Here is a 13,857-nt window from a genome sequence, read left to right on the forward strand (position 1 = left end):
CACAACTCAGATCTTCGGACTCTTAAGCCTATGTTCTGTCCCCTGCTCCTGACCTCCCTAGCTTCCTACGTGAAATACAAGGATTTCAGCAAAACTACGGACAAGCATGAGGTCTGCTTCCCAGGTCCCAATCTTACACGCCCGCCACTGCAACTTAGAATTCACATTGAAGTTGACCCACCACTTAGGAAATGATAAGTGAAGCCATTGCTCCTGCTTGTAAGAACCAAATAGACTCCTTTTGTTGTTACAGTGAGGAGATGGGAGGTTTTTGGAATTGGGTGGTATGGTCCTTTCGAAATGACTTGAACAAGATGTGTGCTCTGAACAAATACATTCCCACTTATCTTAAAAAGCACTTGGCCAGTGACCCTCACTGCCGATCTCCAGAGGCAGCCACCCCAGGCCTACTGGGTTCAGCCACTACGAATAGACTTGGGCTACACATTCTGAGGCTCTGGGGAGAGGAGCCCATGGAAACTCCTAGAGTGATGGTATGGTCAGAGCACAAGGCTGGAGGCCAGGGTCTGATGGAGCCAGTGTTGACCTTGGCTAAGCCCTTCTAGGCCCTTCCTGTGCTTTTTCCTCTCTCGACTCAGATGGTCAGAGGCAAGGACAGATGACCCCCTCTCACGTTCTCTGTGCTAATGGAGAGGCTTAGCGCCCTGCCATAAAGCATGACATTATCTAGAACTGCTCATTCTACATCAGTGTTTCTTTACATTTTGGGGATCACAGACCTTCTAAGTAGCTATTGGAAGCTGTGGATCTTCTCCCAAGGGAACCAATATATGTATACAGATTCTACTTTTTGTAAATCATTTCAGGCCACTGCTGGCTTTGAAGATGGAAGGGGCTATAAGCCAAGGAATGCAGGTGGCCTCCAGAAGCCGGAAAAGGCAAGAAAACATATCATCCCCTAGAGCTTCCAGAAAGGAACACAGTTCTGCTGACACCTTGATTTCAACCCAGGGAGACCCAGGCCAGACTTCTGACCTCCAGAACTACGAGACGATACATTTGTGCTGTTTTAAGTCACTACATTTGTGTGGTAGTTTTGATATAGCAGCAATAGAAACTAATACAGATTTTTTTTGGTCTTTAAAGATCCACTGAAACACAACTTCCCAAAGATAATGAGAAAAAAAAACATGGCTGAGGGCTTCCCTGGTGGCGCAGTGGTTGAGAGTCTGCCTGCTAATGCAGGGGACACGGGTTCGAGCCCTGGTCTGGGAGGATCCCACATGCCGCAGAGCAACTAGGCCCGTGAGCCACAACTACTGAGCCTGCGTGTCTGGAGCCTGTGCTCCGCAACAAGAGAGGCCGTGATAGTGAGAGGCCCGCGCACCGCGATGACGAGGGGCCCAGCTTGCCGCAACTAGAGAAAGCCCTCGCACAGCAACGAAGACCCAACACAGCAAAAATTAAATTTAAAAAAAACAAAAAAAAAAACAAAAAAAAAACATGGCTGAAGAGTCAGGCTCTTGTTCTCTGTGAGCAAAGGCAGACACAGTCCCAGGCTCCAGGGGACAAAGCCACAGTCAGCAAGTCGGCAACAGGCACCCTATAGGATGCTGCTGCCAACAGAAGACACGCTTCTCACCTGCTCAGGGCAGAAAGGACATGCATCCCAACCTGTCTTTTAGGCTCCTCCCCACTCCTTCCAGGACCAGACAGCACATGAAGCAACAGCATCTTCAAAAACAGAGAATGGCAATGCCTGCGATACTACAAAACTTCAGCGAAGGAGAATTTTCAGAAACCATGTTTCTGAGGTTAACTGAGTTTTGAGGTCAGCAGATAACGAGTAGACACCATGCTGGGTTTCAGTAATCTGGCCCCTCTAAAGACGCGCCCCACACTGGGAGCTGTCCTTTACAAACGAGGATCTGGCCGAGCCTGAGGTCAGGGGTCCTCTTGAAACTCCGGTTGGAGGACACGGGAGGTGTTATTGTAGGAGAAGGAGCAGGTGTGGATCTGAACATCGGACCCCAGCTCTCTCCCAGACGGGCCTTTGAACAAATTAAGTCCCACCATCAGGGAGCTGTGAAATTTCTCTTTTTGTTCCTAACTAAGGGGATGAAGGGGGGCAGGGGAGGGGATGTTTGTGTATACGTGCATATACGTACGTACACACCCTGAGAACACACACAAATACATGTGTTCTAGGTATCCGAGGTCGTTTTTAGGCAGCACAAGTCTGAAAGAATTCATGTTCTGACACACACATGTTCATAATGAGCCTGAGAGATGGTTTCCATTTGTAAGCCACAGACTAATGACAATCGTAGGAGGTGAGGGCGGGGTGGGACTAAATGGATTTACCCAGAACACGTCTAGGTCATGTGCAAATAGAGGACGTGGTTTACATGTGAATTCCAAGCAGCAACAGAGACTTTCATCAAAAGAAAACCCTCCACCATCACCCTATTGTAGCCGTTCCTAAAAAACGTCTGGTCCCTAGGGCCTCCCTGGTGGTCCAGCGGCTAAGACTCTGCGCTCCTAGTGCAGGGGGCCTGCTTTCGATCCCTAGTCGGGGAACTAGATCCCACACGCCACAACTGGGAGTTGGCATGCCGCAACTAAGAAGATCCCACACGCCAGAACACACACGGCAACGAAGATCCTGCATGCTGCAGCTGAGACCTAGTGCAGCCAAATAAATAAATAAATAGTTAAAAAAAAAAAAAAAGTCTGGTCCCCAAAGAGAGAATGCTTTCCTGTAGCACCTGAAGTAGTTGTTTTACCCTGCAGCCATTCTGCTCTTTTGAGCTGGAATCGGAGAGTTCATATAATCTTAGGACTGGAAACGTCTTCAATTTAAGCAATATCATCTTACTTTACATACAAGCCAGGGACTTCCTTGGCGGTCCAGTGGTTAAGATTTTGCCTTCCAATGCAGGGGGTGCGGGTTCGATCCCTGGTAGGGGAGCTAAGATCTCACATGCCTCACAGCCAAGAAACCAAAACGGAAGCAATATTGTAACAAATTCAATAAAGACTTTAAAAATGGTCCACATCGAAAAAATCTTTACATGTAACCCATGTCTTTCTACTGATGTCTAGAGGAAGAGATGCCTCATCCAGACCAGGCAGAGGCCAGGCCCCTCTCAGAACCCAGCAGACTTTCTTCCTAGGATGCTCAGAACCTACTGGATTCTTAAAAATCCCTTTAACTCCCCCAGAGATCTTGAATTAAGCAGGATTTCAGAGTCTCACCTATCTGGTGCCTCCACAGAGCATGCGTGAGAGACCGAAGGACCAGCTCCTAGGCCCCAGGGAAAAGGCAGGGCTCCATTGCCTATTGACGTAATCAAGCCCAGGGAGACTTGGCTGGCTAAAACTTGAATGAACTTGTCCTACACACCAAGCAGGGCATACTGGAACTACCCCCAAGCCTGGGCCATCTTGAGTTAACCTTTCCACACTTCTGTCCTGCAGCGCCCAATCCAAAGTGAGCCCAGGGACTTCCCTGGTGGCGCAGTGATTAAGACACACACACCCCCAGTGCGAGGGGGCCAGGTTCAATCCCCGGTCAGGGAACTATAGATCCCACATGCATGCCGCAACTAAGGAGCCTACCTGCTGCAACTAAGACCTGGCGCAACCAAATAATATTTTTTTTAATTTAAAAACAAACAAACAAAAAAGTGAGCCCAAATTTTCAGGGAAGACCACTCGGTCTGTCAGCCAAGGAATACCCTGTTGACACATTCAGCGCCGATAACACTGCTCTTCTCCATCCACCGTGGCTCAGCTTTGGGAAAGGGACGAGCGTCTGTTTGTAGTTGTGAGTGACCGCCTACAGAGCCTACGGCTCTGCCCTTTGCGGGGCTGCAGCCCAGCCAAACAGTAAAATAACGCGCTTGTGTGGGCAAAGCCTCCTCTGTGCCCAGCGCGGAGTGTGGGTGAGGCCGCAGAGCTTCTCTCTCAGCTGAACTTGGCCTCTCCAGGAAAGATGAGTTGGGGCGCGAAGCTCTCATCACCGAAACACACACGATGCCAATACACCAGTATAACACTGCCTCTAGAGCTCAGGCGCCACAAGCACACCTCCCGCACCCAGCTAGGGAGCCACTCCACCACCAGGGCCGCCACCAGCACGGCTCACAACCCCCAGCAGAGGGCTTCCAGCACGGTTCAAGTATTACGTTTTCCCATCTGCTTCTCATAATCTTGAGGGGAGTAGAAGAGTTCTCTCTTGACCTGTGTCACAGAGGAGGAAGCTTGAGATACCCCAGCTTTCCCAGAGTCACACAGCTGGTCAGGGACAGACACCAGACAGGGAGCCGTGCTCACCAAGGCCCAGCTCTAGGCTCTTCCCCGATTATTCCTGAGTTAGTACAATAAAAGCTGCCGTTTGTTGAACACTTACTTTGTGTCAGCACTGCCCTAGGCATTTCTGTGCCGCTCCAGTTCTTACAATTACCTTCTACGGAGCTTGTAGACCAACGTTACAGGTGGAGGAAGTGAGGCTCAGAGGGGTTAACTGACTTATTGAAGGCCACACAGCTACTGAGGGATGGAATGGGGATTCCAAGCCCCATCCATGGGCTCCAAAGCTCCTCGGACAGACCCACCGAGAAGAAGGGCAGTTCTCCCCGCCCGCGGTTAGGGGACGAAGAAAGCTACCTCATTGCCACGTTGCTGCCGTCGATCACTATGGGTCGCAAGGAACTGGCTGGGCCTCCTCTGTCCTCTTCCGGGTCCGCCCTCAGCCCGCGCTGGGCAGAGTCGGGGTTCCCACAGGAGCCCCTGGGAACGAGCAGGGGCGCGGCGCTGCCCTCGTGGGCACTGGGCCGGCTGCCCGTCTGGATCAGCTCCTGCAGCACGTCGTTGACCAGGGCATCCTCGCCCAGCTTGCCCAGCACCCTGACCACATCCTCCCGGCCGTAGCCCAGCTTCTGGAAGAACTCCATCTTTCTCGAGCGCTCCATGCTGTGCCAGCCGGGCCCCCGTGAGGGTCCTGCCGCCGGCCTCCTCCTGGCAGAGCCCTACCGGCATGAGCTAGAGAGAAAAGGCATCCATCAGGTGTTTCCTGGGCAGAGGAGGTGAATTATGGGTGCTCTCTCCCCCCACTTATCTGTCAGGAAGTCACGTCGGGGCCTGGTCCCCTGAGGAGTTTCAGTGGCTCAGCGTGCTTGAAGAGCCGCGATGCAACCACGGTGCCTGGACTAGTGGCTCTCCCAGGCCTTCACCCCCCTCCCGGTCCCGCAAGGGGGCCAGAGGGACCCGGAGCCGCTGAGCAGGCCACCCAGCCCTGGGGACATTTGTGCACAGGCCAAAGAAATGTTTTTGAGGCTCTGCTATGGCTGAATTGTTTCCCCCGCCAAATTCATATGTTGAAGCCCAGCCCCCAGCCCCCCAGTATGTGACTATTTGGAGATAGGGTCTTTAAAGAGGTGATTAAGGTAAAAGGAGGTCAGTGGAGTGGGCCCTAATGCAATAAGACTGGTGTCCACATAAGAAGAGGAGATCCGGACACAGTTGGGTACGGAGGGAAGGCCATGCGAAAGCACAGGGGAAAAAGGCCATCTACCAGCTGAGGAGAGAGGCCTCGGAAGAAACCAGCCCCACCGACACTGTGATCTCAGGCTTCTGGCCACCTGAACTGTGAGGAGGTGATGATAATAATAATAGTAATAATAATTATAATAATAAATTAAAATTTTAAAAATAAATCTATAAAGTCATCCCTTGGTAGTGGGGGCAGGGGGCAGGCTCCAGGATCCCTGCAGATACCAAACTCTGTGGATGCTTGAGTCCCTTATATAAAATGCCTTAGTATCTGCATACAACCTAAGCATATGCACCGGTATAGTTTAAAGCCCCTCTAGATTACTTATAATACCTAATACAATGTAATGCCACGTAAAGAGTTGCCAGGGTGTGGGAAATTTAAGTTCTGCTTGAATGGCCCAGGTCTCAGGCTTTGGGAACTCTTTGAGTTTGGTTAGCTGTTCAGGGGGAACGGGGGTTAGCCAGACAGAGGAAGCAGGTACAGATTCCCCCTTCCTCCGTGGGTCAGTCTTGCCCCTCAGCCAGGCCCCACCAAGCCAGGAAGGAGGACAGGTGGCGGGACAGCTTCTCCAGGGCCAGAGCAGGTGAGAGGCTCAGCCTTCCAGGGCCTGGGTCTGGGAAATTTCTGGGATTCTTTTTCGAATATTTTGAATCCACAATTGGTTGAATTCGAGGATATGGAGGGCCGATTGTATACATATTATACGTGCATAAAATAAATACCAAGTCTGTGGTATTTTGTCATGGCAGGCCTGGCAAACTAATACAGCTCCGCGGCTTAAATAGGGGAAAATGCCCCTTGGTGAATTCTATTCCCAGAAGCACAACGCTCTGACCTAAATTCAGCTCTGTGCACTGGTACGCTTTCCCTAGCAATGAACTCAGATCGTACGGAACCTCTACAATAGAAGGGCCTAACCCAAATTTGATCCTTTCCACTCAGCCATCACTGCCTGGCCTGCACCTTTGGGGTAGTGTTGGGCAGTGGGCTGCAGCCTGACAGACGTTTACAAGAAAAAGATGAGTGAGCCAAAGCGGACACTCTGGACAGACTGGGTCCCTCTGTCTTTTCTCTCTTTTCTACTCACAGAGACCTACATCTTTCAAAAAGCCTTTTAAAATACAGAAATAATCACGAAAATATATCGAGTGTGAAAAATTGAAGCAATGTAGAAGTATAGCAAATAAAAAGATATAAGGTCTCTTCATACCTACCCCAAATCCCACTTGCCTCTCCTGTCTCCTTCTAGAGTTTTTTCTATGCATTTACTTGCATATCTAATAGATACACACATATACTGTTTAAAGGAGGTGATTTTCACATAAATAGCATCATTCTGGACTTATTGTTTAGCAACGTACTTTTCTTACTAAAAAGGCATTTTGGAAAGCTTCCCCTGCCGGTTTACCTGTTCTGCTGCCCACCATAACCCCAGCATTTAGAACAGTGCCTGGCACAGCTGAATCTCAATGCATATTTGTTGAATGAATGAATGAATGAATGGTGTTTATCCATATGCCAAATGACGGAAGTTTAGATGGTCTTCGATCTTTCCCTGTTACACTTCACGCGCAGCGCACATTCACACACGTCTATCATTTCACCTCATCCTCTCCTCAGTATTACAGGTTCTTTATCCTCAGTTCCCAGTCTCTTGTTGGAATCCTCTGCAACATTCCCTCTTCTGGGTTCCCAGCATGGCCACCCCCTCTCCTGCAGGGTATCTCCCGGTAGTGCTGGAACCCAAGCAGGACTCACAATGCCTGGGGCTGGCAGGTCAAGGGCACTTGTAAGCCAGCCTCCTGAATGGAGAGGTCTCTCCTGCAGCCTCCACTTGTCAGCTCCCACCCACCTGGCCCACTGACTGCTGCAACACCACAACCGCCCCCAAGGTCACCATGACATCCTAACTGCCCAATCCAATGGCACCTTCACACGCCTCGCCTTAGGCAAACTCTCTGCGACTTTTGACTCTGTGGACCACTCCCTTCCTTGTGATTTTTAAATCCAAAAATTTTGGACCATCTCCTTCTTGAAACTCTCTTCTCCCTGAGGTTGTACAACTTGGCCTGGGTCTCCTCCTAAGTCTTTCCAGCTCTTTCCTTAGCCTCTGCTCCTTTGTTCAACGTCAGGGCCCTGCCCAGGCCATCTTCCCTCCCCCTCGTGCCCTCCACCAGCCCCTAGATCACTGAGCGCACAACTGCGCTTCTGGCTCAGACCTCTTGCTAGCACCGGGCACACGTGGCTGCAGATCTAGGAGATAAACGCCCTGCAGGCTATGCGATAAAGTACTGTGGGAACTCACAATGCTGTCACGCACCAGGCATTTGCTGAGCCCACTTCAGTGGTTCTCAAAGTGGGGTCCAGGGGGAGCCCAAGACCCTTTCAGGGAGTCTTTAAGGTAAAAACTATTTCCATAATAATGCTTAGGTGTAATTTGGGTTTTTTCACTCTCATCCTCTCATGAGCGTACCATGAAGTATCCCAGAGGGTACCTGTTGTTGTGATATTGTGACAGCTTGAATGTGGAAGCAGATATGAGAAGCAAGTGGTCTTCTATTAAATTGGCTGTTAAAGAGATTTGCAAAAAATGTAAATCAGTGCCAGTCTTCTTACAAATTTGGGGGGTTTTGGAAAATAGAGTTCTTTTTCATAAAATACATCATTTATATTAATATAATTGGTTTATTCTGATTTTAAAATAAATGAATATTTTTAAATTTCATAGTTTTAGTTTCTAATAAGGTACATATGCATAGATAGCTAGAACCCACATAAGCAAAATTTCTTTGGGGTCCTTAATAGTGGATGTCAAACCCTTCAGCATGAGAGGCAAGGCCCCTCACAACGGCTGCAACCCCTTCTCCAGTCTCAATGGCCACATACCTCTAGTTCAGTCTCACCTTTTCCCTGACCAGTGGCCAGTCCTTTTCTCTGAGGAAGGTTGTTCCCTTGGGCCGGGGTCCAGCTTTGGCCCAGTGTCCACAGAGGAAGGGGACACTCACCCGCCCGGCAGGCCAGCCTCACACCAAGGATTGTTCACTGTCCCTGAAAGACCCTGGTCTCTCAGGCCTGGAGGCCTCGCCTCGGGTCCTTCCCACTGCGGAGCGCCTGCCCCTCCTCCACCAGACCGAACCCCACTGTCACCTCCTCTGAGAAACCTTCCCAGTCCTGGCGGCCCCAGTCGCTCCCACCTCCACCCCTCCCTGCTTACGCCTGCTCTGTAGCACTTATTTGGGTTTGGAAGAGAGAGAGAAGGGAGGCTTGAGAGGATGGGTGGAAGAAAGAAAAGAGGGAGGGAACACAAACGAGAGAAAAGGAAAGAGAAGAAAGACAGTACAGGCAACACGAACGTAAAAGTCTGTATTCACGTTGTTCTTCGTTTCCATGTCGCTTTCTTGTAGAGACTCTTACTTGAACTTCCCATCATCCCTGGTGGTTAGACAGGGTAGATAAAAGTACTCCCTTCTCACAGATGAAGAAACTGAGGTTCAGAGTGGTACAGAGTAAAGGCTATACAGCTACTAAATGGCAGAGACTGACCATAAGTAGATGCCCAAAATAATGGGTTGCTTTGAGTTGTGTTCAGGACGGAGGCAACACCTTGCCATCACAGAAATGGAAAAACCAGAATATGACTGTGTCAGGTGACTTCTCTTGGGTCACCAAGTAACAGCTACGAGGAGAGTCCACATTTGTTTTGTGACTTTGCGTTCTGGTATGACAGAAACATGAATATTTTCAAACTGAAAAAACTTGGCCTTTTCCCCTGGGGCAGGGGAGAGGGAGTGGGACCTGACCTTGGCAGCTCCCCACAGAACCCTCAGGTTTCAACAGGGCTCCTTTTCTGAGCAGACTTCTGAAAGGCTATGTGTGGGACAGGAGGGCTGTTTTTACACAAAATTAACTGAAAGAATTCACCTACTTCAGAGGCTTCCCCCCCCTCCTTGAGACTTTAAAATAACTTCATTTCCTCATAAAATTTCCAAATAAGGGAGAACACAGGGGTGGGAGGCCGCTCTCCGCAGCCTCAGGTCACAACCCTCCCCCTTCAGCTGTGTCGGCCCTTGAGCTGCACCACTGCCAGCAGCTACTTTTTCCTTTCTATTTTTAAGACCTGAAAGTATGAACAATTTCATCTTAGTTTTCTTCCTCAATCTTGACTGGAAGTCACAAACAGCACAGATGATTAGTGACACTTTGAAAATCTTCCCAGGTCTCCTGAGCTCTGACAACGGTCAGTGTGGCACGCTGCTCTGTGCTCAGTGTCAAGGCTGTGGAGGTGGGTTCAGGAGCTGACAGAACAGCAGGAAAGGAGGGGAGGGACACCTCACAAGTGGAACAACGGGGGTCAGATCAGGTCTTCTAGAATCAGCCAATCCAGAGGGAGGGGCTCTGGGCCAAAAAGGCTGTAACCTCTGGCTGGAAGAGCCCCTAAGGAAAAAAATAAATGAGAAACAGAAGGATGAGAAAATGAGAGGGATAAGAGCTGTAGAGAAACTGCAGCTCACATGGGCACTGTGTCTTCTAGTTACAAGTGCCTCCTGGTATGTCACCTTTGGAAAATCCCGAAGTCCCTGGGACATGGAAAGAGTTCCTCACGTTGCAGGTGACAAGACTGAGGGAAAGAGAAGTTTTGATGCTGTACCCAGGATCCCACAGCTAATGGATGGGAGAGACTAGGCTCCCAAGGGCGTCCCAATTCCTGCCAGAGGGTGCAGTCCAGGGCTGCTCGGCGGCCACAGAGCAGGGCCAGCCCTCATTCAACACACGACACTGACCCCCAAGTCCGTTCCTGGGTCGCTTTTGCCAGCTCCAGGGAAACCTACCACAGACACCCATCAGAAGTCACCCACTATGCTGAGGAGAAAGTTCTAAACAGGGTCCACGCCGAAGTTTTCCGGTTCAGCTCAGATCTAGAGGCCCTCAGGGAAGCTGTCAGAGTTTGAAGAATTCACAGAGAGGCAAAGACTTCAGCCCGTGAGATTTGTGGTTTGGGTCTGGTCTTTTTTTTTTTAACGGAATTATAATTTTTTTAAATCGTGGCAAAGTGGTCATAATATAAAATTTACCGTTTTAACGATTTTTAAGAGTGCATTTCAGCAGCATTAAGCAACCATCACCACCATCCATCTCCAGAGCTTTTTCATCTTCCAAAATGGAAAGTTTCTCCCCATTAAACACTAAGTCCCCACCGCCTCCCTTAACCCCTGGTAAGCACGGTTCTACTTTGTGTCTTTATGAATTTGACCTCTCCGGGTACTTCATATAAGTGGAATCATACAGTATTTGTCCTTCTGTGACTGGCTTCTCTCATTTGTCATAATGTCCTCAAGGTTCATCCATGTTGTAGCAGGTGTCAGAATTTCCTTCCTTTCTAAGGCAGGAAATAATAATACTCCATTGTGCGTATATAGCACATTGTGTTTATCCATCCATCCATCCACTCAAGCAACCCAAGTGGCACGTGGGCTGCTGCCACGCTTTGGCTGTTGTGAATAGGGTAGCTGTGAGCCTGGGTGGACTGGCTTGGTCTTTGTTTTCCCCTCAAACTTGTCTCCTGCTCTTGTGTGCTGTCGTAGGTTACTTCAGGCATACACACAAGTATTTACAGTCCTGATCCCAGGGCAACTCTGAAGCAAAGTTTAAAACAAAACCCTCTACTAAATGCCACTCCCAGACGCAAGAGGGAGGGGATATGGGGATATAAGTATACGTATAGCTGATTCACTTTGTGATACAGCAGAAACTAACACAACATTGTAAAGCAATCATAGTCCAATAAAAATGTTAAAAAAAAAATTCCACTCTAGGGCTTCCCTGGTGGCGCAGTGGTTGAGAGTCCGCCTGCCGATGCAGGGGACATGGTTCGTGCCCTGGTCCGGGAAGATCCCACATGCCGCGGAGCGGCTGGGCCCGTGAGCCATGGCTGCTGAGCCTGCGCGTCCGGAGCCTGTGCTCCGCAACGGGAGAGGCCACAACAGTGAGAGGTCTGCGTACCACAAAAAAAAAAAAAAAAAATGCCACTCCCAACCTATTCACGTGCCTTGGCACTCCCACCTTGGCAACGTCTGGCCCTGGAGAAGAGGTCATATCTTAGGGTTCATGGCCAAGCATTCTAATGGCTCCAGGGAACTGGCCAAAATTACATTCACTGCCATCAGGTGAAGACTTATTTCCATGTCCTCACAGGCCTTCTTGAAGCCCACAGGGTCATCTTCTAGAGGAGACGGCATTTGGGGCCACTGCCAAACGTTCCTGATCTGCCAGGAAACTAGACACCTGCCAAAAAGCATCTAGTCTAGGAGATACTTTCAGGAGCACGGAGACGGGTTTCAGATGTGCTTGAGAGCTCTAGTTCTTCTGAGTTCATAAAATTAAAACATCTTCAAAGACCACAGCAAGAGTTTTTACTTAAACTGAAGAGCTTCCTCTCATTAATCTTTCTCCCACAAAAGCCCTCTTTTTTAAAATAATAACAGAAAGCTTACTGAGAATTTTTTTATGTGCTAGGCATGGTGCTCACACTTGACAAATTCTCATTCAGTCCTATGAAAACCCTTCAAGGAGGTACACAAAAGCCCTCTTGACATTAACTACAATTTTGCTAGAATGAGCAAGGTTTCACCCAAAGGAGGTTAAAGATGCTTACCTAATTGTTTTCTGCTGAGCCCTCAAAGTAATTGAAGGAGATGATATTGCTAGGACGCCACGCATCCAAGAAATGCCCCCCCTTCCCCGTGTGCTCTGTCTCTCTCCTCCCACCCCTGGACCCAAGTCTGACAGCATTCTGTCACACTGAAGGATGGCCAGGGGACATGCACTCACCAGCAGGGCGTGTCGAGGGCCCTCACAGTGGATGCTGTGCTCCCCTCAGCAGCGGTCACACACTGTCCTCCCTGCTGGCCAGGTGTCCCCGAGGCCCGGGGAGCCACTTCAGGCCAAAGCTCCACTTCCTTTCACCAGAGTCATGTTCAGCTGCAAAGGTAGTTTTGCTTTGCACTTAAAAAAAAAAAAAAAAAAAAGGAAAGGAAGAAAGCAATCAGATGAGGGAGGGAGATAAAGCCTGCGCCTCAGCATGAGTCACTGAATCAAAGTTCAACAACCACATGCAAAACACGCTCTGTGAGGGCAGGGCTGGCCGCAGACAAAAGCATGAGCTCTCTGGCCTCCGACAGTGGACACAGCTGCTCCCACTCGTGCCGCCAGAGGAGAAGAGCATCTGAGCCTAGATGCTCCTTAGGAGGCTGGGTGCTCACAACTTCACAAACAAAACTACAGCATGGGGCTTCCCTGGTGGCGCAGTGGTTGAGAGTCCGCCTGCCGATGCAGGGGACACGGGTTCGTGCCCCGGTCCGGGAGGATCCCACGTGCCGCGGAGCGGCTGGGCCCGTGAGCCATGGCCGCTGAGCCTGCGCGTCCGGAGCCTGTGCTCCGCAACGGGAGAGGCCACAGCCGTGAGAGGCCCGCATACCGCAAAACAAAACAAAACAAACAAACAAAAAATACAGAATGCAGGAGCCAAGAGGGGGCAGGGCAGGGAGAGAACAGACATGGCTGTGGAGACTCGGTGCAGGGGGGTGTGGGCAAGTGCCTGCCATCACAGGGGTCCCAGGCAGGTCACAAAGTCCTTCCAGCTCGAGGATCAGGGCACTGGCCTCTGTTGGGGATTATATGACCCTGGGCTCCCCTCTCTGCAGCCCTGTATGGGGTGTGCAGCTGCTTCTCTCTCACTGTGGCAGGAGGAGCCTAACCCTGGACACCGTGACCCCAGCATCCTGCAGCCCAGCTTGCTGCAGCCTCAACAGGTACAGGCAACAGACCCCGAGCTCTGTGGTTATCTCCTGCATTGGAGGATGCCCATCAGGGGTCAGAATAAGAGGAAGGAACACAATCAAATCCCAGAGCAGCCCACCTGCCAGCAAGTGACAACGCCCCTAAAGTGACCTGTCCAGAAATGCACAGTCAGCCAGATGGTCAAGCTGAGTTTAGATCCTGGGAGTTGGTGCCGAGGAAATAAAGTCACAAGTTCCCAGACCTTTGCTGCTTTTCTTTATTTATTCCCCGTCTGTCTCCCACAGAAGATTGGACGCAGTCTGGAATATTAAAGCACCTATAGAATGGATCATCTAAATTAAAAAAAGTACAATCAGAGGAGGGGAGGGATAAATTAGGAGTTTGGGACTAACATCAACGCACCACTATATATAAAATAGATAAGCAACAAGGACCTACTGTATAGCACAGGGAATATACTCAATATTTTGTAATAATCTGTAAGGGAAAAGAATCTGAAATATATATATATATATATATGACCGAATCACTTTGTTGAA

General features: G+C 49.8%; 1 protein-coding gene across 1 annotated transcript in view; it reads right to left on the minus strand.

Moving 5' to 3' along the window:
- Positions 1 to 13,107, minus strand: part of ZC3H12D (zinc finger CCCH-type containing 12D) — a 33,327-nt gene extending 20,220 nt beyond the window's left edge. Inside the window, exons 1-2 of the mRNA XM_079939712.1 lie at positions 12,350 to 13,107; positions 4,633 to 5,007 (exon numbers count right to left, since the gene is read on the minus strand). Coding sequence (XP_079795838.1) covers positions 4,633 to 4,937 — 305 coding nt within the window. The 5' untranslated portion in view covers positions 4,938 to 5,007; positions 12,350 to 13,107. The remainder of the gene's footprint in view (positions 1 to 4,632; positions 5,008 to 12,349) is intronic.
- Between the last annotated feature and the right edge of the window lie 750 nt (positions 13,108 to 13,857).

The sequence above is a fragment of the Stenella coeruleoalba genome (genome assembly GCF_951394435.1).
Source record: "Stenella coeruleoalba genome assembly, chromosome: 12".
NCBI lineage: Eukaryota > Metazoa > Chordata > Mammalia > Artiodactyla > Delphinidae > Stenella > Stenella coeruleoalba.